At 41.3% G+C, this 22281-nt stretch overlaps 5 protein-coding genes across 5 annotated transcripts in view; 3 read left to right on the top strand and 2 right to left on the bottom strand.

Annotated features, from left to right (window-relative positions):
- The window catches only part of LOC308571684 (vomeronasal type-2 receptor 26-like), a gene marked incomplete at both ends in the record, with an annotated part of 363060 nt that overhangs the window by 31269 nt on the left and 309510 nt on the right, over positions 1–22281 (bottom strand). The window lies entirely within an intron of this gene.
- On the top strand, positions 2048–3007 carry LOC308570658 (olfactory receptor 12D1-like; the record flags this gene model as incomplete). The annotated part of the gene is made up of 1 exon (XM_081165571.1): positions 2048–3007. The coding sequence occupies exon 1, from the start codon at positions 2075–2077 to the stop codon at positions 3005–3007; it is 933 nt and encodes a 310-aa protein (XP_081021697.1). The 5' UTR covers positions 2048–2074.
- LOC308570539 (olfactory receptor 12D1-like) lies at positions 7139–8077 on the top strand (the record flags this gene model as incomplete). Its single annotated transcript, XM_081165445.1, has 1 exon — positions 7139–8077. The coding sequence occupies one exon, from the start codon at positions 7139–7141 to the stop codon at positions 8075–8077; it is 939 nt and encodes a 312-aa protein (XP_081021571.1).
- Positions 12122–13066, top strand: LOC308570531 (olfactory receptor 12D1-like; the record flags this gene model as incomplete). Its single annotated transcript, XM_081165435.1, has 1 exon — positions 12122–13066. The coding sequence occupies one exon, from the start codon at positions 12122–12124 to the stop codon at positions 13064–13066; it is 945 nt and encodes a 314-aa protein (XP_081021561.1).
- On the bottom strand, positions 16680–17609 carry LOC308570558 (olfactory receptor 5V1-like; the record flags this gene model as incomplete). Its single annotated transcript, XM_081165466.1, has 1 exon — positions 16680–17609. One exon carries the CDS (start codon positions 17607–17609, stop codon positions 16680–16682), a length of 930 nt encoding a protein of 309 aa, XP_081021592.1.

The following is a 22281-nucleotide window of genomic DNA, read 5'->3' as shown; positions in this document are numbered from 1 at the left end:
AAGTATACAAGTTTGTGCTGACAGTCTGCATTTGTGGAAATCTACAGCTGATAAACCTGACTAAAGCACACAAATGAAATTTTAACTATGATAACACAGAGGAAAGGGTTTTATCCAGGTTACTCATTTCAGGAAATTATACTTTGTAGTCACTTTAGGTTCCATATAAGTTGCATTAATTCTTTTTGCGAATCTATTTTCAAAGAGGGAGTGCCCTTCCATTGCATGCCTGACGTTTTCCTAAGGTTGTGTTACATATGTAGGGTGACTGGGAAATTAGTAGTTATATTTTAGACATTAGTTAAAGGAATTCTGTATGTATTTCTAAAGTCTTTAAAAGTTGTTACACACCTTTGTTCTGGGTTTTCCTTGCAAGGAGGGAGAGAACTCTGTTGCAACAGAAAAGAAAAATCTTCATTGCTTTCCAACTCCACTGAGGCACAGAGTCACACGACGGAGCCAACAAAGGCAAAGCAAAACTGCTATGGAGTGGGGTCTGTGTGACTGGGCAGACCAGGCTTACTGCTTGGAGGCTCAGAGCTTCAATGGCTCTAGAGCCATGGTTCTCAACATGGGGCACATGCCCCACAAGGGTGATTTTTATGGGTGGCAATTTGAGAATGAATTAGACCAAGTTAACAGGAGTTCACTTTTTGAATAATAAGAATTATATGTCACCGGGGTGGGGAATCAGGATTTCCGAGAGGCTTAGGTGGCTTAGGTGGATCATGACCAAAAAAAGTTGGGAACCACTGCTCTAGAGGCTTCACCCAGGGCAAAATTCCTGGCTAAACCCCTTCATTTCACCACTGCTGTAGTTATTTATGGAATCAGATACTAAAATGTTAGTGTCTTATAGAATCAAAGACTTGGAAGAGACTCTGAGGATCATCTAATCTAATCCCTGCAATGCTATTCCTGTGTGATGGACAATGAAATATTCATATCTCAGTGTCTGTTTCTGTGGGTAACAGAAACAAGGACAAAACAATGCTTTTGTTGGATTATGAAGTCTTTAATACTGAAACTGAGTTATAATCAATGTCTGGAGTTAATTTCCCAGTATTAATGTTGCTAGAGGCAGAATACCTTCTGCTGTGCTTCAGATGTGCTTTTTAAGCAGAGACTCATTGAGAATTTTGCAGCAAAGCCTGCATGTATAACATACAGTTAATACCTTACTTGAGCTGCAAAAGAGACATTATTATTATTATTATTTATTATTATTTACTACTACTACTACTATTATTATTATTATTATTATTATTATTATTATTATTATTATTATTATTATTATTATGCCACCCATATGACTGAGTTGCCCCAGTCACTCTGGGCGTGTTCCAACAAAATATTAAAAACACTATAAAACATTAAACATTAAAAACTTCCCTATACATTAGAGTACTCTCCAAACATTTTGCATTTCTGTAATTACCATGTAGAAGTTCTAAATGTTATTTACACAAACTCAAAAATGTATTGTTAATGCAAGTTAATGATGTTTTGGATAGTTGTATTCTTTAGAAAGCTTACAGCATTTTTCATTAACAGCTTCCTGCTGGTTTTCTCTCATACAGAGTCTGGCTAGATTCTATTTTTAAGAGACTTAACCATTTTGGCTATGGTTTTTGTTCACTGTTTTCCTCCACCCCATTTTCTGGGAATTGTAGGTGGAAAAAGTGGAGCTGCACTGAGGTTCTGCTTGTGACCTGGAAATAGACATCTGGCCTACCGCTGTGAGAACAGGATGCTGGGATAAATGTTCTCGTGAGTAAAGGCTCAGGAAGAGTGTCCCACGAGCTTCTCTGCACGTTTAAAAAGTCTGTAGATTTTACAAGTCATTCATCCGTATGATATGACTAGGAATCTCAAAAGGAATGAAAATGGTTGAAGGAAAAGAAAATCACTTCTCTAAGGGGGTTTAGAATTAGACTGAGTTTTATCTGCTTATGTCTGTATGGATTTTTGATACGGGTGATGGACGTGAATAATACTCTACAGTGATCTCACCTACCTTTCTTCCTCCCTTTTAGTGACAAAGAACCAAACAGAGGTGAGAGAATTCATCTTGATGGGCCTGACCAATCTCTGGCAGCTTCAGTATACACTCTTTGCCATCTTCCTGATGATGTATTTGGCCAGCCTACTGGGGAATGCAGCTATTGTGCTTGTTGCAATAGTTGAACCAAAGCTGCACACTCCCATGTACTTTTTTCTTGGAAACCTTTCCTGCCTCGACATCTTCTTTTCCACAGTCACTGTTCCAAAGATGCTGGCTGGTTTTCTGATGCCGGTCCAAACTATTTCCTTTGCTGGCTGCATGGCCCAGCTCCACTTTTTCCATTTCTTGGGCAGCAGTGAAGCCATTCTTCTTGGAGTAATGGCATTTGATCGCTATGCAGCAATATGCAACCCCTTGCGTTACACCATCATCATGCGCAGGCAGGTTTGTCAAATCTTGGCAGCAGCCACTTGGTTCGCTGGCTTTTTTCATGCCCTAATGCATGCAGTGGCAACTGCCCGTCTGCCCTTCTGTGGGCCAAACCACATTGAACACTTTTTATGTGACATCAAGCCTTTGCTGAAACTGGCCTGTGGCAGCACCCACCTCAACCTCATGCTCCTCAACACTGTAGCTAGCTCCGTTGCCATGGGACCTTTCATTGCCACACTCCTCTCCTACTTCTATATTATCATTTTTCTTCTCTTCAAAGTGCAATCCCGAAGTGGTCGACAGAAAGCCTTCTCCACCTGTGGATCCCATTTGATGGTGGTTGGATTGATGTACGTGCCAGTGTTGTTTAACTACATGCTGCCCTCTGTGGAGAATGCTTCTCAAAGAGAAATGATGGTGACCCTCATATACAGTGCAGTTACCCCAGTTTTGAACCCACTTATTTATACACTGAGGAACCAGGAAGTCAAAACTGCTGTGTTAAAGATTTTCGGCAGAATATTTCAGTTTCCACTTAAAGGAAAAAATCAAAAAAGACTTTGCGAATAATACTACAGTAGGACAAGCATACACTAAAATGGAAACTCAAAATGCTACGGTAATACAAGAAGAATAACAAAAAAAAATAGGTTTTACAATGCAGGACATCATTGCAGGTCTCTGATATCAGCTAAAATCTTTTGTTTAAACATAGATAATATAAGCCACCACTCCTAAGAAACCATATGAACATCATGGTTTCTTAGCTTTTTTTGAAAGTTCTGTTGATGTGTTTCCTAAGTGAAATCTCCAAATGTACTTTTATCTCTTGTTGTGAAAGGCAATGGACCATCAACTTATCAAAGCACTTAAAAAATTAGATGCTGTGTCCTCATTCATGTCAATTTAAACCTGGGTGGAGAACCTATTGGGTTCTGGAGCCCAAGACTGACAGGTGGGTGGGAAATCTGCTCATCAGTCACATGATGGATGGGTGCTTTACTCTTCCCACTACTAAAAATCCCTTCTGCAGGGTTCCCAAGCTTTCACTTACTTGGGAATCACAGTGTGAGAGGTGTTTCCTGCCCTTTGCTTGGTGCTTTTGGGAGTTCTAAGTATCTGACTGGTAAAGCCTTGATTATCCCCTCTCCATCAGGTGATGGAGAGAGGAGAAATAAGGCTGTACTTTGAAGGATTGGTTGCATGCAGGAGAAGCCCCTCTCACTGTTGATGCCAGCATAAAAGGGGGACACTTGCATCCACAGCTAAGCCAGAATTGATCTCTACCCTCCCACTCACAAGCTGATGTCACTTGTGACATCATCTGATTGATACGTGGATGTGGTTTGGGGAAATCACGGCATCTGCCAAATTGGATATCCTTGCTTTAAGGCATAGTTTATATACTTCCATTACCTATTACCAATCAAGTGGTTGAGAGTGGAGTGCAGAAATTAACCAGTATTTTACCAAGAATCCCTGCCACAGGCAATGCCTGCAAAAAGTTGGGGCTGCTTTCCTGGGTTATTCCCAGTACGAAACAGGCATGCAAGTTAGTATTTTACTAGAAGCGCCAACCCACCAGCTGACATCACTTGTGACATCAGCTGATTGATAGGTAAGCATGATTTGCAGAAATGGCATACGGACCAAATTTGAACCCCCGGTGGACCACGATTGGCCTGTGTGGTGGAGGTTCCCTACATTACAACATAGCTGAAATTGTGGATACTTCACTCCTTCCTGTTTGTGTTGTTGCTAAGAGCTAAGCCATTTCCTGGTTTCATCAGAACCTGGGCCCAATGGCACTAGATGTCCAAAACTGAGTTTGGTTCCAGGATCTTTTTTTTTTTTAAAAAAAAAAACAAAACATTTTATTCAAAATTAAAACAAAACATATTATTCAAAAACATATAATCCTTATTCCCCCCCCCCATTTTTCCCCCTCCCCAGGTTCCAGGATCTTGATAATAAAATCCATATTACAGTCAACGATTTCTCATCCAAGCACCTTACCTCAGTTAAAACAGCATAATAGAATGATCGTATGTTTTAATGAAATCAATTTCCAACAATATTCTGGATAGCGTTAAAAAAGCCTTTCAAGTTTACCTTTACACAGCTCTACCTATCAATTGGTGATTTGTTGGTGTTCACTCATGTGAGTGAAAAGCAGCATAGAAATATAATAAATGCAACAAAAATGAAATAATCCTAGTTGGCTGAAAGGGCTCCAATAGAAAATTATTGCTTGTTCTAAGTGTTACTTAATACCACCATGTCAACCATTTTCTCAATACATTGAACTCAACTTATTACAGAAAAGGTTGGTAGAGATTTGTGCGTGAGTGAAATGAGAGGGAATGAAAAAATCTGCACTGTGTATCAGTCTTCAAGGAGTGGAAATAATGGTGCTTTATAACAGACCCTTTACTCTGAAATGTGAGTCTTTTAAAAATTATTGAAACAGCCAGATATAATGATGCTACAGCAGTAAAAAAAAAGCCATTAAATAAAACTTGTTACAATTAACCGATGTCACATATTATTTTATTCTCAAAAGCATAAACTGCACAATCAGAAGCAGCAATGGTTTATTTTCTTAAAACCAATATGCTTTTGCATTCAGTTCCCATCTGAACAATCAAGAGTCCCTAACTTGATTATTGTAGTTGTTTTCCCCAATGACAGCAAAAAAATTTAATTGGCTGGGTACAAGTTCCATATTAGGGTTTAGGCTTATAAAGCCATGTGGGGTTCAAACAGCCACCAGAGTGTATTTTTTCCTGTCACCTTTAAATACATATGGCTCCCTTCATACCTCTTACAGCATTCAAAACATCAATTTACCTCTAGTCTTATCTAATGGGCTCATCAAGGTAGGAGCTGCCTGCAGCATGATCAAACAGAATATTTAGCACAATGTGTGTCAAGCAAGGTTGCAACCCATTTTCCAAATATTTTTGTCATTGTTTTGGCCCTCCAACCCCTTTTGCAATGCAAATAAGGTGGCTTATCTAGAATGTCTGGATTTCATGGGTGTGCACTAGCTACAATAATTCATTGTATCTAATGCTGCGAAGCATACATAGGCCACAAGATTCACATTGTATCTGTATCAGTGTCAGGGATGAGCAAATATCTCAATTTTTTTAACCTCTCAGTGTCTTGCTAAATGCAAGATGGTTCTTTTAAAATTAGATTCAGAAGCAATACAAATCCAAGTGGGTGAGAAGATTACAGATTTTATTCCAAACAGCAAGCAAAATATACATTACCAAGAAAGCACTTCAATCTGCCACTGAGAAGCCCTGAAGAAGTGGCGAAGTGACCCCCAGGTAGCCTTTGATGCACAGCTCTGTGGCCAATAGACTGTGCCAAACTTCTGACTTCTATGCCCCAAAACTAGATATTTTATAGACCTGTGGCCTGTTAGGGCTTATACAGGCTCAGCTATGAGACAAAAAGCCAGGCCATACATCAAAGGCTTTTACTGACCAGGATAGAGAAAACAATAAAACACAGATAACCAGAGCCAGGAAGGGATAATCAGAGACAGGAAGAGTTGACCATGCCAGATCACCAATCTCAAAATCACAATAATTATTCTAGAATAATTATCCCATACACTCAGTTTCTCATCTTTTCAGTCTTAAATTTGGTTATTCACATTTCCACATCAAGTTTGAGATTTTTTTTAAAAAAGAAAAGTCCTCATGAAAATTCAGCATCATTTTAACACAAATTTCTCCCATTTTTTCTAATAGGATACATTTTGGTATGTTGATGCTCACAAATAGATGAATGTATATACACACTATGCCTGCACGTGCATGTACCATATATCAATCTTTGTACCAGTTACAAGGCTATAGTTGCACCATTCAGATAAGGGTTAATTTTGGAAGAAGCTTGTGTTTGCTCCCCATGTTGTTTTTGAAAGTATGAATTCTGTTGATAGACTCTGATGCTACAAGGCAGGTTCCTGGTATTTGTTAGGCACACACACCATGTCAGCTGCTGGGAGTTGTACTCTGTTGCCACCTGATGCACATATGAAAACCTTCATACTTTTAAGGAATAGAAAACAAAAGGGCCAAAAAGCTGCATCACCACTGGATACAGGGATACTATTTTTAACAAACATATTCCAATATGAAGAGAAGAGCATTTTTGTTAGTGTCTTGAATCCATGTTGGTTGCAGACAGCTTCTCTAACCAGTTTTCACATTGATGATGTAATCAACTGTTTTGAAATCTACAAAGCTACAGTGTGAGTGGGCACTAGTCACGATGGCCATTTTCTACCTCCCTTGTCAGAGGCAGTATGTCTCTGAATACCATTTTCTAGAAATTGCAGGTGGATAGAGTGCTGATGCACTCAGGTTCAGCTTTTGATGTGGCCATGAACAAGTAACAGGCTACTTGAGAACGGTATGACTCTCATAAGTAGTTATAATTTTTTTATTATTAAAAAATCCCTAAACAGAATGAAGGTGGGTTTAGAGTTAAATAGAAATGTTTTTCGTCATCTTTATTGTTTATGTACATGTTAACAGTCTTTCACCCTTCCTACAATTCCACTGAGCAATTTTATACACTTCTTTCTAAACAATTTTCTTATATACTGTAGGTAATGGATATTACTTGCACTCTACAGTGACCTCCTCTCGCCTTATTGTTGTCTGCTGCCTTTTAGTGATGGAGAATCAAACAGAGGTGACAGAATTCATCTTAATGGGCCTGACCAATGTCTGGGAGCTTCAGTGTATACTCTTTGCCATCTTCCTGATGATGTATTTGGCCAGCCTAGTGGGGAATGCAGCTATCTTGCTCGTCACAATAGCTGAACCAAAGCTTCACACTCCCATGTACTTTTTTCTTGGAAACCTTTCTTGCCTTGACATTTTCTATTCCACCACCACAGTTCCAAAGATGCTGGCTGGTTTTCTATCAGAGACGCAAAAAATTTCATTTGGTGGCTGTATGGCTCAGCTCCACTTCTTCTATTTTCTGGGCAGCAGTGAAGGCATTCTTCTCGGTGTCATGGCATTTGATCGCTATGTTGCAATATGCAACCCCTTGCGTTACACCATCATAATGCGCAAGCAGGTCTCCCAACTCATGGCAGCAGTCACATGGTCCGCTGGCTTTTTTCATGCCCTGATGCATACAATGGCAACTGCCCGTCTCCCCTTCTGTGGGCCAAACCGCATTGAACACTTTTTATGTGATATCAAACCTTTGCTGAAACTGGCCTGCGGTAGCACCTACCTCAGCCTGATGCTCCTCAACACAGTAACCAGTTGTGTTGCTATGGGTCCTTTTATTGCCATACTCCTCTCTTACTTCTACATTATCACTTTTCTTCTCTTCAAAGTGCAGTCCCAAAGTGGTCGACAGAAAGCCTTCTCCACCTGTGGATCCCATCTGATGGTGGTTAGTTTGCTGTACGTGCCTGTTCTGTTTAACTACATGCTCCCCTCTGTGGGCAATGCTTCTCAAAGGGACATGATGGTGACCCTCATATACAGTGCACTCACCCCACTTTTAAACCCACTTATTTATACTCTGAGGAACCAGGAAGTCAAAGCTGCCTTGCTAAAGATTCTGGGGAAAAAATATTTCATTTTTCACTGAAAGGAAATGATCAAAGAAGGTTTTTTTTCCAATGGTAGTACTCTTAGACATGTAACCACCAGAGCAGGAACTCACACTGTAGCAGAACTGCAAGAGAGAGACAATTGGGTTTTACTTTGTGGGAAATCATTACAGGCCTCTGATAGTGGATGAATTTTTTTGTTTAAATTTGTAAGCCACCACTCCTGAGAAATTTTATGGGTGTCATGGTATGTTCAGCTTGCTTCTAAAGGACTTCTGATGTGTTTTCTCAGTAAAATCTCCAAATATGCTTTACATTCTACATCTTATGTAATCAATAAGCACTCTATTTATCAAAGGACCCAAAAATAAATTGCTGAGGCCTCGTACATATATCAGGGATGAACTCTCCCTTTTTTTCTTGAGCACATGTGCCAATTTTAAGGGAGGGAGTGAAATCCTCCTGTTGATCATATTACATCATTATGATATCACATAAAAGATTACTGGGTTGTCCTGTAAACTTCCCTTGCACAGGGTTCTCTAGCTCCTGGCACTTTGTGGTAGGATGCTTGGGGACAGCAGTAACAAGCTTGATGCTTTGGGGAAATCTGAGGATAGGGTGAAGAAAGCATCTTTTCTTCTGCATTTTACAAACATTGGCTGCATGGGACACAGGACCCAATCACAACTGATGCCTGCAAAATAATGATGATGATGATGATGATGCAGAGATTTGTCTTGGCTGAACATATGTGTTCCAAGCAGGGAACAGGGATGCACATCCAATAAAGAACTAAATTCTATCCTCTCTTCCATCAATTGACATCACTTGCAACATCAGCTGATTGATGGGTGGATGTGGTTTCTTCATGTGCCTCTTCCATAAGAGGTCTGGAGGGTGTTGATACGTGAACTGGTCTTTTCTACAGTGGCTCCCCATTTATGGAATGGTCTGCTCAAGGAGGTTTTGCTAGTGCCTTCATTACACACCTTTTAGCACCAGGCCAAAATGTGCTGGGGCAGTGGGTCGGGGAGGGAGTTATTGATTTGTTTTTGTTTGTTCTTGTGGATGCTTCACTTTTTCCTGCTTGTGCTGCTACAGGAGCACATACATTTCCTGGCTTCAGATTCCATATGAACCTGGGTCTCAATAAACCCAAACCAGTAAACCAATGACAAACATTGATTACAACTTGTGTGTCAGGACTGGAGTCAGTAGTAGGTCAGCAACGAAACAATAAATCACCCGAGGTCAGTGAAGTTAACTCTGTTATTCAAGGAAACAAACCATAGATCCGGCCCAGTTTTCTCAGCAACTCATTCTAGGAGGTATTGCCCTGATGAAGTAGTTGCAAGGGCTGAAGATTCTCATCTTCTCAGTGCTGCCTAGGACTCCCCCTCTCCAGGGTCTTTCCCCTGCTGTCTCAGGCTGTGTCTGCACACAACCATCCTCTCCTCTGCACCTTTCATTTCTCAGCATGTTCTAGGAGATAGGGGAAAGGGTAGCTGGTTGCAGCAGGAGGGGGAGACCTGCTGACTTCTTCAGCAGCCTGCCTCTCTATCTCTTGGCTCCACCCCTCTACAGCCCCCTCTTCTGCCTCAGAGTTTGAACTGTCCTCTGGCTTGGCCTCTTCCTGTTCCCTAAATCCTGTCACCTCTTCCATATCCTCTAACATTTATCCAATGAAAATAGGGAGTCCCATTCCATAACGATATTTTTACTATTTATACACCACACATCTTACTGGGTTGCTCCAGCCACTCAGGGCAGCTTCCAACATATATAAAACATAATAAAACATTAAACTTTTTTTTAAAAAACGTCCCTATACAAGATTGCTTTCAGGTGGCTCAGAGGTCAGATAACTCCATACCCTCCAACATTTCTCCAATGAAAATAGGGACGTCCAAAGGAAAAGTGAGACATTCTGGGATCAAATCAGAAACCGGGATAGCTTCTCTAAATCAGGGACATCCCTGGAAAATAGGGACACTTGGAGGGTCTGCTCTTTTGCTTCTGACGCTTCCTCCTCTCAGTCTGCTCCTTCTCCCTCTGACCACTCATTGTCATCTTACCACAAATTCCTCGGCTCTGAGCCTTATTCCTCTGGGGGTTCCCTAGAGGGTTCCTCAGCTAGTACCTCCCATCACTCTTCTGAATCCAGCTTGTCCATGACAGTGTGGTTTGTTTGGAGAGGGGGGGGGAAATGACCACCCCAGGTTTCGGTGTAACAGTAAGTTATGGGTGGGGAACCACAGCACTACCACCCTGTTCTCTCTGTCTGGCTTTGAGACTAAAAGGCCACACCTCTCATTGACCTTTCTTTGCCCCCTTTGCCACACATAAGAATGAGTTCTTATGTGTGTCTTGCTAGTCTGAAATCTAGTCCTTTTAGATTTTACCGAAATAAACAAAATTCATAATGCTACTTTAAAAGAAAAGAGAAGAAAAAAGCTTGATCATTGACTGCAACATCTGGGGACCCAAGGTTGAGAAAGGCTGGTCTAAATTGAATAGAATTGGTGGCCTACAACTCAAATAATTGATTAGCACACATTGATCCTAAACAATGCTATCTGTTTCCATTCTTTGATCCTAGACAACATGTCAGAAGATCCCCAATGAGGTATACTGGAAAGAGAAAGCAGTAACAATCTTGCTTTAGTTATTTATGGAATTTGGTATTAAAATATGAGTGCCTATTCCTGTATGCTTATGTGTATGTTTCCATGGGTAACACGGGCATGGACACAACATTGCCATTGTTGCACTAAGTGTTTAATTCTAAAACTGAGTTATCATTAATGTTTGGAGGCAATGCCCCTTGCATTATTGTGGTTTGAGGCAGAATACCCTTTGCTGGTCTTCAGATGCGTTTCTAAGCAAGGTGAAAATATTTCAGCAAAGTCTACCATCTTTAACATACAATTAGCATCTCACCTGAACTGCAGAAAGGACTAAGTTTCATAGTCTCATTAGAACTCTTTATGAACATTTTGCATTCATTATAATTTTGAAATTCTGAATGCTGTTTTCACCAACGGTAAAATGTGGTGAAGGGCATTTGCATATTTATAACCCATTTTTCCTTCAAAAGCTTACAGCAGATTCCATAAGCCACTTCATTCTTAATTTTCATCCTGACCCCAAACACTGTCCCCCAGCTATTCCCAAGTGGCCAAACACTGACTGAAATTAGGCCTCCTTCCTATCTCTGCCACACAAATAGGCACACTTCCCCCCCCCAAAAAAAAGGCAATCTAACCTAAGTTCATGACTTGCATTGCTTCCAAATATATCTGTCATTGTTTGGATTCTTTCCCCCATTTGTATTTCAAGGCAGGAAATCCAGATTCTAGCTAGATTGTAAGACTGTGCACCAGCTACAAAATTCACCTAGTAACTGTATCTGTGGTAGGGATGGCCAAATATCTCTGTTTAGTTTTTCTCAATATCTCATTATTTTCAAAGTTAAATTTGGTTTTTTAAATTTCACTATCTATCTGCATGAAGATTCACTGGGTGTTTGCATGCATTTCTCTAAATATACTCATGTTTGCAAAACAAATTTTATATAATATAATTCATTAGTGAATGTCTTCCTCACTAGCAGATGCATATTCATTCACTCTTCATCTCAGCACGTGATTTTTCTGTACACACTACTTAATTGGAAGACTGCATTGCAAAACACAAAGAAGTATGAATGTTGGATGAATGTTTTTGAGTTTGTTGACTGAAAGTATGGATTCTCTTGGTCATGATGGACTCTGATGCTACAGTGCAGGTTCAAATAGTCATCCCCCCCCCATGAGATAAGAGATAATATGAAGATGAAGCTCGTAAGTATTAACTGATGTCTCCAAACTCAATGAGAGATGCATTTACAATAAGGCTGGGAAGTTCTAAGTCACCTTCCATCATTTGTGTGCATGTTATTAACATGTTTCGTCCACCTTCTATTCCCACTGCAGCTTCAGAGTCTACTGACTATAAAATTTTCTGATATGGGTAAATGATTTTATGAGCATTCTGCAATGCCCTCACCTCCTCTTATTGCTCCCTATTGTCTTTTAGCAATGGAGAACCAAACAGATGTAAGAGAGTTCATCTTGATGGGACTGACCAATCTTTGGGAGCTTCAGCACACACTATTTGCTATCTTCCTCTTGATGTATCTGGCCAGCATTGTGGGAAATGCAGCTATTGTGGTTGTCGCAATAGCTGAGCCAAAACTTCACACTCCCATGTACTTTTTTCTTGGAAACCTTTCCTGCCTTGACATCTTCTTTTCCACAGTCACTGTTCCAAAGATGCTAGCTGGTTTTCTGTTGCCAGTCCAAACCATTTCCTTTGGTGGCTGCATGGCCCAGCTCCACTTTTTCCATTTCTTGGGCAGCAGCGAAGTCATTCTTCTAGGAATAATGGCATTTGACCGATATGTTGCAATATGCAAACCTTTGCGTTACTCCATCATCATGCGCAAGCACGTCTGCCAACTCTTGGCAGCAGCCACGTGGTCCACTGGCTTTTTTCATGCCCTGATGCATGCAGTGGCAACTGCCCGCCTGCCCTTCTGTGGGCAAAATCACATTGAGCATTTTTTGTGTGACATCAAACCTTTGCTGAAACTGGCCTGCGGCAGCACACACCTCAATCTCATGCTCCTCAATACTGTAACCAGCTGCATTGCAATGGGTCCTTTTATAGCAACACTCCTCTCCTACTTCTACATTATCACTTTTCTTCTCTTCAAAGTAAAATCCAAAAGTAGCAAACAGAAAGCCTTCTCCACCTGTGGATCCCATCTGATGGTGGTTGGATTGATGTACGTGCCAGTGTTGTTTAACTACATGCTCCCCTCTGTTGGTAATGCTTCTCAAAGGGACATGATGGTGACCCTAATATACAGTGCAGTCACACCAGTTTTGAACCCACTTATTTATACTCTGAGGAACCAGGAAGTCAAAGCTGCCTTGGTGAAGATTCTGGGAAGATTTTCACTTTTCACTGCATGGAAATGATTAGAGGCAGCACTGGATTTATATATAGGTTAAGTAGGCTGAAGCCTAGGGCCTCTCAATCTAGCAGGCCTTGCCAGCCTGCCCTCTTCCCAGTGCTGCAGTCTCCCCTCTCCCAAAATTGCAAACCCAAGTCTTCATGTGAGGGCAGGACAACTTAGTCTCAGCAACTATGACACTCGGGGCTAGCCAGTGAGGCCCAATTTGAAGCAGTGGAGTGCAACTTGTTGTGTGTGTGTGTGTGTGTGTGTGTGTGTGTGTGTGTGTTTGTTTTTTGTTAGGGGCAACGTCTGCAAAAACCTATAGATAAAATCCATCTAGATTGCCCTGGTGTGTGGGGCCCCTTAGGAGCAGCACGTGGGGCCCAATTTGGACCAATTGCTCCAATTGCCTTAAGGGCAGCCCTGATGAGACTGTGCAGGGCTTGGACTGACAAGCCCTGTCCCTTCTAGATCCCTGGTGTCACTATTCAGAGTACAGAATGAAGGACTTGTTATGGAAATAAAGGGGGGCACTTATTGGAAATCAGTTTTCACGTCTCCCCACCAAACCCCAAGACAATGAGCCCAGCCACCTTTTATTCACAGTCACATAAGCACCACACTACAGCATGGCCATAATCCAGTATGTTCAACTACTGGAATATACACCCAATATGTAGCAATGGAGATTTATGTTACTGCTTTATGAATGAACACTGCGTTTTATGAATGGACTCTGTATATTGTGAATTACCTAAGAGCCACCTATAGGGAGCTCTAGAATCTGACAGCTAACCAACTGGGTACTACCAAACAGCGACCCCTATTGCTGAAAGCAGGTAACAAGCAGGGAACGAGTCAGTTCAGCCGTTGCACTGTTGACTGTACACTCCTTGCTGTGCAGATAATGGAGAAAGTTCTTAATTGTATCCCTTCTGGCATCCTAGCCAACTCTATTACGCTGGTGTAAACACTGGGGCTTAATTTGGATAGTAGAGAGCCTGGTATCTTGTGGGCAATCTCATCCTTTATTGCCACACTGTGGCTGCAGACCAAATCACCTGTTAGGAGAGTTATGAGATTCAGGTGAGGGTCAGATGCCTTTTCATTCGCAGCAGGTATACAAGAGGCCTTCACCCTGGCCCGCAGTTTTTTTAACAGGGCAGGGCGAGAGTCCCAGGGGGGCGCCGCCCACGGTGAGCAGCAAGCCCCTCAGGGGGTGGGGCAGCAATGTCACTCTCTCTCAGGGATGATACCCGGAGCAGGCCGCACACACCACACAGCATTTCCTCCGCTGGTGTTTGGGGGCATTCTTCCTGCACTTTCTCTTTCCTGCTAATACATTGTCTCTGATTTTTCCAGCAGCTGCTTGATTTGCAGCTTTTAAAACATGATAACCAGGTCTTTTTCTCAGCTGGAACTCACTGGAACTCAGTTCCGGCACCTCTCAGATGAATTCCATTGCCATTCTAAGAGAACAAGGGATGTGTTCATGGTGAATTTCAGCACCTATTTTTCTAGAAAAATAGCACCGGTGATAACATTTATCTCTGGGTTCAATCATTTTGCATGACAACTCTTGGAAAATGTGATAAAAATACACCTTGAAGTGCATGTACAAAAAGCACAGATTGAGTTTATGTTGCTGAACTTCATCATGATCCATGACTTTACTTGTATGACATTTTTAATCCCTATCCCACTAGGGAAATAAAGTCAAAGTCGTGTCAAGATTCCACCCACCCACTGCCCCTCAACTATTTAGGATGAACCAGACATAGTACAGTTTATGGGTCAAATAAGGCTACAACTTTATTGGTTAAAGATGTAAGAGGTCTGGCATAGGCATTGGGCGTAAACCCCAACTTCTGGCCTGCCTACCAGAAGTGAAGCCCTGGGTCAACCTGACAGTGCAGGGTCCTAGAACTTATATAAAATAGGAGGGCCCCTGTGGGGATCGTCATCTTGACGAGTGCTGTGGCCCAACCCCCACCCCTCCACCCTTTGGGCATATGAACTCCCCAAGTACAGAAGCAACTCATCTCAGATCCCTTTAGCAGGATACATTTTCACTTGAAGGGGTAGGCAGAGACTACAACCTCCTCTCCATCCAAGACTAAGGTTCACCCAATGCCTAAGCCACCTAATTTGTGACCATTGCTATTTGGTAGGCAAAACCAACAGACAGGAGCCAATTGGCCTGGTGGACAAATTCCTGCCTGGCCCTGAATATGGCAACCAACAGAGTCCATAGCAAGGTCAAATTACCCAAGACAAACCTTTACACAATGGGAGGGTGGGTGAGCCAATGAAGAACTGAGCACTAGAGCCAGAGCAGGCTGCTTTAAATGCCCCAACAGCAGACTCAAAGGAATACTTCATGCTCCATTGGGTCCACCCCCTGAGTCAGCCCCACCTCTCAACCTACCTGCTATTGACCACTTTGTAGGCAGTCCTGGATCTAAGTGAAACCATTAAGATCTATTCTTCATAGAATACTTGTTAATAAAGTTTCAGTTTTGTATCCATTGTGCCTCATCTTTAAGGTGTTCCCAATTCAAGAAATAAGTGGTCACAAGACCCCTGCAACAAGAGTAGTTGCTGTTGGATTATAGTAAACACTGCCAGATACAGAGAACCTCTGAATTCATAGTCTCTGACATATCTGACTTGTCTAAGTTTAAATCACCCAGACCTGGTCACATTCTCTTGTTCCCATCTTTACTGAGGGAGTTTGCTACATGGTATAGAATCATCCTAATTAAAAAGAAAATGAAACTGAAGCCTTTCTAATTAAAAAGAAAGGCATCTTAAGGCTTTCTAGTTTTAGCATGTGGTTAAGATGAATTTTCACATATCCACCAATTTGCCACATATGTTTTAATAATAAAAGGAAATTGTCAGCAAGGTGAGTTGTAAGCGCTCAGCTGAGATAAGAGTCCGGGAATCCAGCCATATTTTACAAGGCTTTATTGCTTCTTGACATTATTTACAAGCAGTTCAAAAATGCGATCTGATCATGGTGGGTAGCTGTCCCGACTAACTACCTTCCGCTTTGGGGGCCAGCATAACCAACGTCTAAGCCCAACCCCCCTCCTTCCTCTGTGACGAGAGGTACTTGCCCTCGGAAGTACCTCATCCCTCTCAGATTCACTCCCCTCTGACCTCCCTTCATCTTCTCTCTCATCTGAAGACAAAAAGCTGCTAATCAAAGGGGCTTTCTCCTGATAACTTCTCATTCCCTCCTCCCTCTCTGTCTCCAGTTCCCTGACAGAAATTGTGTTAAATTAACTGTGATAATTCATTGTGATGCACAGTCTTGGCTATTTAACCATTCATCTTGACAAATCTGATTTGCCTCCCACCCCCAGCAGCTCCAGTGTTTGTTGCAACATTATTTAACATGCTTTTACTAGTGAAATTTCTCATATTAAACAGGTTTTAATGAGAATTTCAGTGTGAGGATACAGTTACCCAAAAGACATATATAGAAAATGTGTGTTGTTTAGCTCCAAGGGAATGAGAGATTTACATTAAGAGTGATGGTGTGGCACTATGTAGAATACCCCTAGTATTTCTGATATCAGGCTAGAAGAAATCTGTGCTAATTTTTCAATTCTGAGTTGAGGATTACCTTAGTTTCTGTCTAGCCTCACAAACTTCTTGAATGCCTCTTTTACCTCCTTGTTCCTTAGACTGTAGATAAGGGGGTTGAGAATAGGGGTGATCACTGTGTACAATACTGCTACAATTTTGTCCATGTCAAGGTACATGGATGGAGGTCTAACATAAGTGTAAATGACTGAACTGTAGAAAAGTGTCACCACCATTAAATGAGAGGAGCATGTGGAGAAAGCCTTTTTCTTCCCTTGCACCGATTGGATCTTCAGGATAGAGGAAACAATGTAGATGTAAGAGACTAGAGTCATCAGAAAGCAACCAAAGCCCAAAAAGAGGTCCGTCACCAACATTAGATACTGGTTGAAGGTTGTGTCTGTGCAGGAGAGCTGAAGCAGTGGTGGTAGCTCGCAAAAGAAGTGGTTGATAGTACTGGGTCCACAGAAGGACAAGCGGAGGACAGAGAGAACATGAACATTGGCAAGTAGGATACCAAGCACCCATGTCCCAATCACTAAGTAACTGCAGACTTTCTGGCTCATGATGATGGTGTAGCGCAAAGGTTGGCAGATGGCTACATAGCGGTCAAAAGCCATCACAGCCAACAACAGCAGTTCAGTGGCCAGGAAGATGACAAAGAAATAAGCCTGTGTTAAGCAGCATTGGAAGGAGATGGTCTTTTTCTCATCCATTAAATTCAACAGCATCTGGGGAATGATTGCAGTGATGGTGCAAATGTCCAGGAGGGAGAGGTTGACCAGGAAAAAGTACATAGGAGTGTGAAGTGTGTGACAGACCCTGATCAATGTGATGATACAAATGTTGCCCACCAGAGCTCCTGCATAGGCAGATACAAAGGCCACAAAGAGGGGAAATTGTGCTTGAGAGAAGCCAGAGAAGCCCAGTAAGATGAATTCTGTCACAGAAGTTTGATTGTTACCTTCCATTCCTGCATATCCTTTGGATCATACTGAGAGAATTAATTTTAACTGGAAAGGTTTGACAATCAGATTTGTTTCTTTTTAAGAAAGAAGAGCACCTGGCAATGTTAGAAGTCTTCTCCTCTGAGGTACTGCAAAGAAGGAAGACTGTTAAGCTGATTCAACCACAGTTCATTCCTGCACATCTCTACTAAGAAATTAACCTCCACTGAGTTCAACTGGAAAAATCCCACAGCTGAGCATATATAGGATTGTAGCCTTGGACATTCATCAAGCCTCTGGGAGGAGGGACAGCTTTGAGAGTTGTATGGCTCACCATGCAATACCATAGCTCCTCAGCCAATTAGTTTGGAGTAAATGATCACAAACAAGAGTTTCAAAGAACTGCAAAGCAAATAATTATTAGATTAAGTGTGGTGTAGAATTCGAGTGGCATCATGCGATTCACAATTTATGATTACCGTTATGTATTTTGTGAGTCATTCATCTCCATTTCCTCCTTCTTAGTAGGTAAAGAAAATGGAGGGGAGGGTACCTCATGCAAGTATTGATAACTTTGGCTGTTTACTTTTATTCCTGTCTGCTTGATCCACTATGGTATTCCGTTAAAGGAATCCAGGGCCTGGATCCTGTCCGAAGTCCGCTTGAGGAGCTAGGGCTTTGTAAGGTTTACCCTTATTGACTTCCTGCAAAGGGGGCAGGAGTCTGATATAGTCTAAGCCAATGCCTAAGCCAATACTGCTCACATTTCTGTAATTCAATAAAGTTGTGGTCTAAAATTTTGCCAATAACCTTAAACTAAAATTCTGTGTCCGTATTGCCACACAATAACCAAGCCTCAGAAACATACCATTGCACCCTATAATCTGTGGCTTGGTCTCTCTTTATCCAAAGTTAGTTCTACTCAGAACAGACGCAATGAAATTAATGGACACAACTAATTTAGATTCATTTATTTCAGTGAGTCTAGTCTACACTGTAAATTGCTTTAACATTTTTTTTTTAATCTTTTCAAATTCTTTTAGATTTCTTTTACTGCAAGTGGTACAAATATACTATGCATCATGCAAATACCTGACTGCATTGTCAATACTAATTCATATCCCCCACTTACTTTAGTTGCAGTCATGGTTTCCACTTGATGTCTACCCCAGTGTTGTTTATGATGCACTTACATGGCAGTGCTGCAGAGTTTCTTAATGATCTTGTTGAGTTTATTTCAAAGTCGGTGCACTTAGAACAAGCACCCCCACAAAAAAGCACCAAAATTTATTTTTGGTTCACCACTCCTGATATGAAAGAGCAGCAGTCTGTTATTACTTGGCCTTTAATATATCCTCAAATCCTATTCACAAACATGGGCTGGACCAGTTTGACTGCACACATGGGTAAAAGGAAATGCACAAATCATTAATCCAAGTGTGTTTTCTAACTATGTAATCATTACATCCCTTCCAAAATATCACAGATGAAAACAGGAATGCTCTTGGGTACTAATAATGTGTCTCCCTTGAGATGACTGCCTGCATCCATCCTATCTGGCTACATATGGGTTGAGGGGAGTGCTCCTCAGCAATAACCAACAGAGCTCCTAAACTCTTGATATGTGACCAGGATAAGTCTTAATGGCTTGGGCACTCATTGTGAGCAATTGGCTACTTCCTGGGTCCTAATCTGCATTGACACTATAGTAGATGCAAATGTTAAAGTCCCCTCCTCATATGAACCTACAAATTTTGGCTCTTGCATACTTCTGCATCTGAAGGCCATCCCTCTATCATTTATGTACACATTCTATGTCCCAATCAATATGTGTAGTGGTTTGGAAGGTCCTGCATTTGTGCCACACTCTCAGGAAAGAGAAATTGTGAAGAGGACTGGCAAAGTAATTTCTTCCTATGATGATTTTGCCAGGGCCAGGCTCCATACTCTTAAATGGAGAACATGATTGCTCTAGACACTATTGTGGATCGAAGGCCCGACCCCGCTATGTGAAATAAATACACAAGGACACGTGATATAAGGTTAATGGGCAAGAAAAGGCCACAACTTTATTGATTACAGCAGTGAAAAGGTATTGGCTTAGGCATTGGATGACTATAGGTGGTGGGTTTATTCAACAGTAGGTGGAGCCTGTTGATGCTCATCCAACTATAGGCTCACCCCCTGATGTCACCGAGGGTCGTGCCATGGCCTCCCACCAAGCAGGCATCGGACGGAATACACGACTGCCAGATTCCTTTAACGGAATAACCCACGGTAGATAGCATAGGCAATGGCCACACCTAGCCATTGACACAGCACAACACATGAATCCAATGCCTAACCGCCACCTGAGCCGCAAAGGGGCTCGCCGCCAATACCCTCACAGCTGCAACCAACCATCTCGTTCTCTGTTGTCCCCCTCTCCTTGTGGCCTCAATCTTTCCCAACATCAGGGTCTTTTCCATGGAGTCTTCTCTTCTCATGAGGTGGCCAAAGTATTGGAGCCTCAGCTTCACGATCTGTCCTTCCAGTGAGCACTCAGGTCTGATTTCCTTAAGAATGGATAGGTTTGATCTTCTTGCAGTCCATGGGACTCTCAAGAGTCTCCTCCAGCACCATAATTCAAAAGCATCAATTCTTCGGCAATCAGCCTTCTTTATGGTCCAGCTCTCACTTCCACACATCACTACTGGGAAAACCATAGCTTTAACTATACGGACCTTTGTTGACAAGGTAATATCTCTGCTTTTTAAGATGCTGTCTAGGTTATTCATTGCTTTTCTCTCAAGAAGCAGGCGTCTTTTAATTTTGTGACTGCTGTCACCATCTGCAGTGATCATGGTGCCCAAGAAAGTAAAATCTCTCCCTCCCTCTATTTCTTCCCCTTCTATTTGCCAGGAGGTGATGGGACCAGTGGCCATGATCTTCGGTTTTTTGAAGTTGAGCTTCAGACCATATTTTGCGTTCTCCTCTTTCACCTTCATTAAAAGGTTCTTTAATTCCTCCTCACTTTGTGCCACTCGAGTATCCCTGCCAAGAAAACTCCATGGACAGGCATATAACTGATAATTTTGATGATTTTCCATGTGGAATTTAAAGGAAATAGTTTTTTTCTGAAATTCTGAGGTTGTCAATTCCAGTTTCTAAAATCTGCACTCCTTTATGTCAAAACTAACTGATCTGTAATATTCTGGTATAGGTTTTCTTTTTTCTTTTTTCTTTTCTTTTCCTGCATGTTAATAGCATAAAAGAATCACTAGGAGAATATTGACCGTTCTACCCAGACCCATTCACAGTAAAACCAGAAGGAACAAATCAGTGGTGGACTTTGGTTTTTAAATTTTCAGTGGCACTCTGTGTAAGGCCAAAATTTTGCCTTCTATTCTGCTCAATTTGTGATGTTATAATTGCAAAGACCTACAGTACCCTCTAGTGTCGGTGCCCAATGCAGTGGAACCAGTTGCACCCCCTGAAATCTGCCTCTGAACAAGCTGTGAATGAACACAGAGGCCCAGATGTTGGCGTAAGATAAGCCCCAGCTACTCCTCCCCCCTTTCTGTTTGGTCTTCAAAAAAGAAAAAGAAAAAGAAGTTTACACTCAATTTCTATATTCTAATCATAATGTCTCATACCAGCAGGTTTCAGTAATGCCCATTAGGTCATATCTGCTATCCTTTATTTAGAGCACAATTTCATCTTGCTTGTTTCCCCTACTCTGTGCATTCTTATAGAGACCACTATTCATTTATACATCTCAGAATTTCTTAGTTTTTTTTTTTAGAATTCCCACACAACAGTAGTGCTAAATATTTTTCTTTATCTTTCATGTTTTAGTTCAATGTTATACATTGCTTGCAAACGAAGAATTAAAAGTTTTGATATCCACTCTCTGTCCAACATTTTCTCCCTTAATGTATTTCTCATTGTTTTTTGGTCACATATTTTTAATAAGGGTCAAGCTGGGCCATATATATTAGCAGTTTCATTAATGCTCACTTTCTTGCTTTCCTTGTGTGTGTGGTATTTTACTTTTGTTGTATTTCAGCACACTACAAATTCAGTCTCCTACAAGGATATATTAACAGCTTGCTTCTAATTGTTGAACAAAGAAAGCTCTGCAATTTCTGTGGATACACTAAGGCCTTATTATTCTAACTTGACTGCTCTGAACCCCTGGGTATTCTGTGGTTAACTCTTTTGTGTTTTCTTTATTATTAATCCTAACTTTGTCAATTGATACTCCCTCCAGTTACTATTTTAGACTTAAGCATCAACTCGATATGTGTCCTGTATACATAATCAAAGCCTGTAATTGAATTATGTTGAAAATCAACATTGTCCTTTTCATAAACTATTAAAGCTTCACTTTTGGGACCAGAGAGCAATTTGGTCATTTCAGTGTCTTTCACTTGGAACTTGAAAGCAAAATCACTGGGGCCAAGAATTCTTTAGGGATTAAGTTAGACATTTGGGCTTGATGGTTCACAAGAACAAGTCATGTAAGTCAATACAGTAGAATAATGCTAAAAAGGCAGAAGAAGAAAAAATCACATCTCACCCTACTCACACTTTACATGCATATAGCTGCTTTTGCGAAAAGGGGAAAAAAAGTGCTTTGTCTGTATTAATTTTATATTATATTATTTTCTCTCCCCCCCCCCCATTCTGTACAGGTAGACAAAGCTGCTTGAAA

The sequence above is a fragment of the Podarcis bocagei genome (genome assembly GCF_964188305.1).
Source record: "Podarcis bocagei genome assembly, chromosome: 13".
NCBI classification, from domain to species: domain Eukaryota; kingdom Metazoa; phylum Chordata; class Lepidosauria; order Squamata; family Lacertidae; genus Podarcis; species Podarcis bocagei.
The sequence above is the reverse complement of the archived record's forward strand: the minus strand, read 5'-3'. Positions and strand labels throughout refer to the sequence as shown.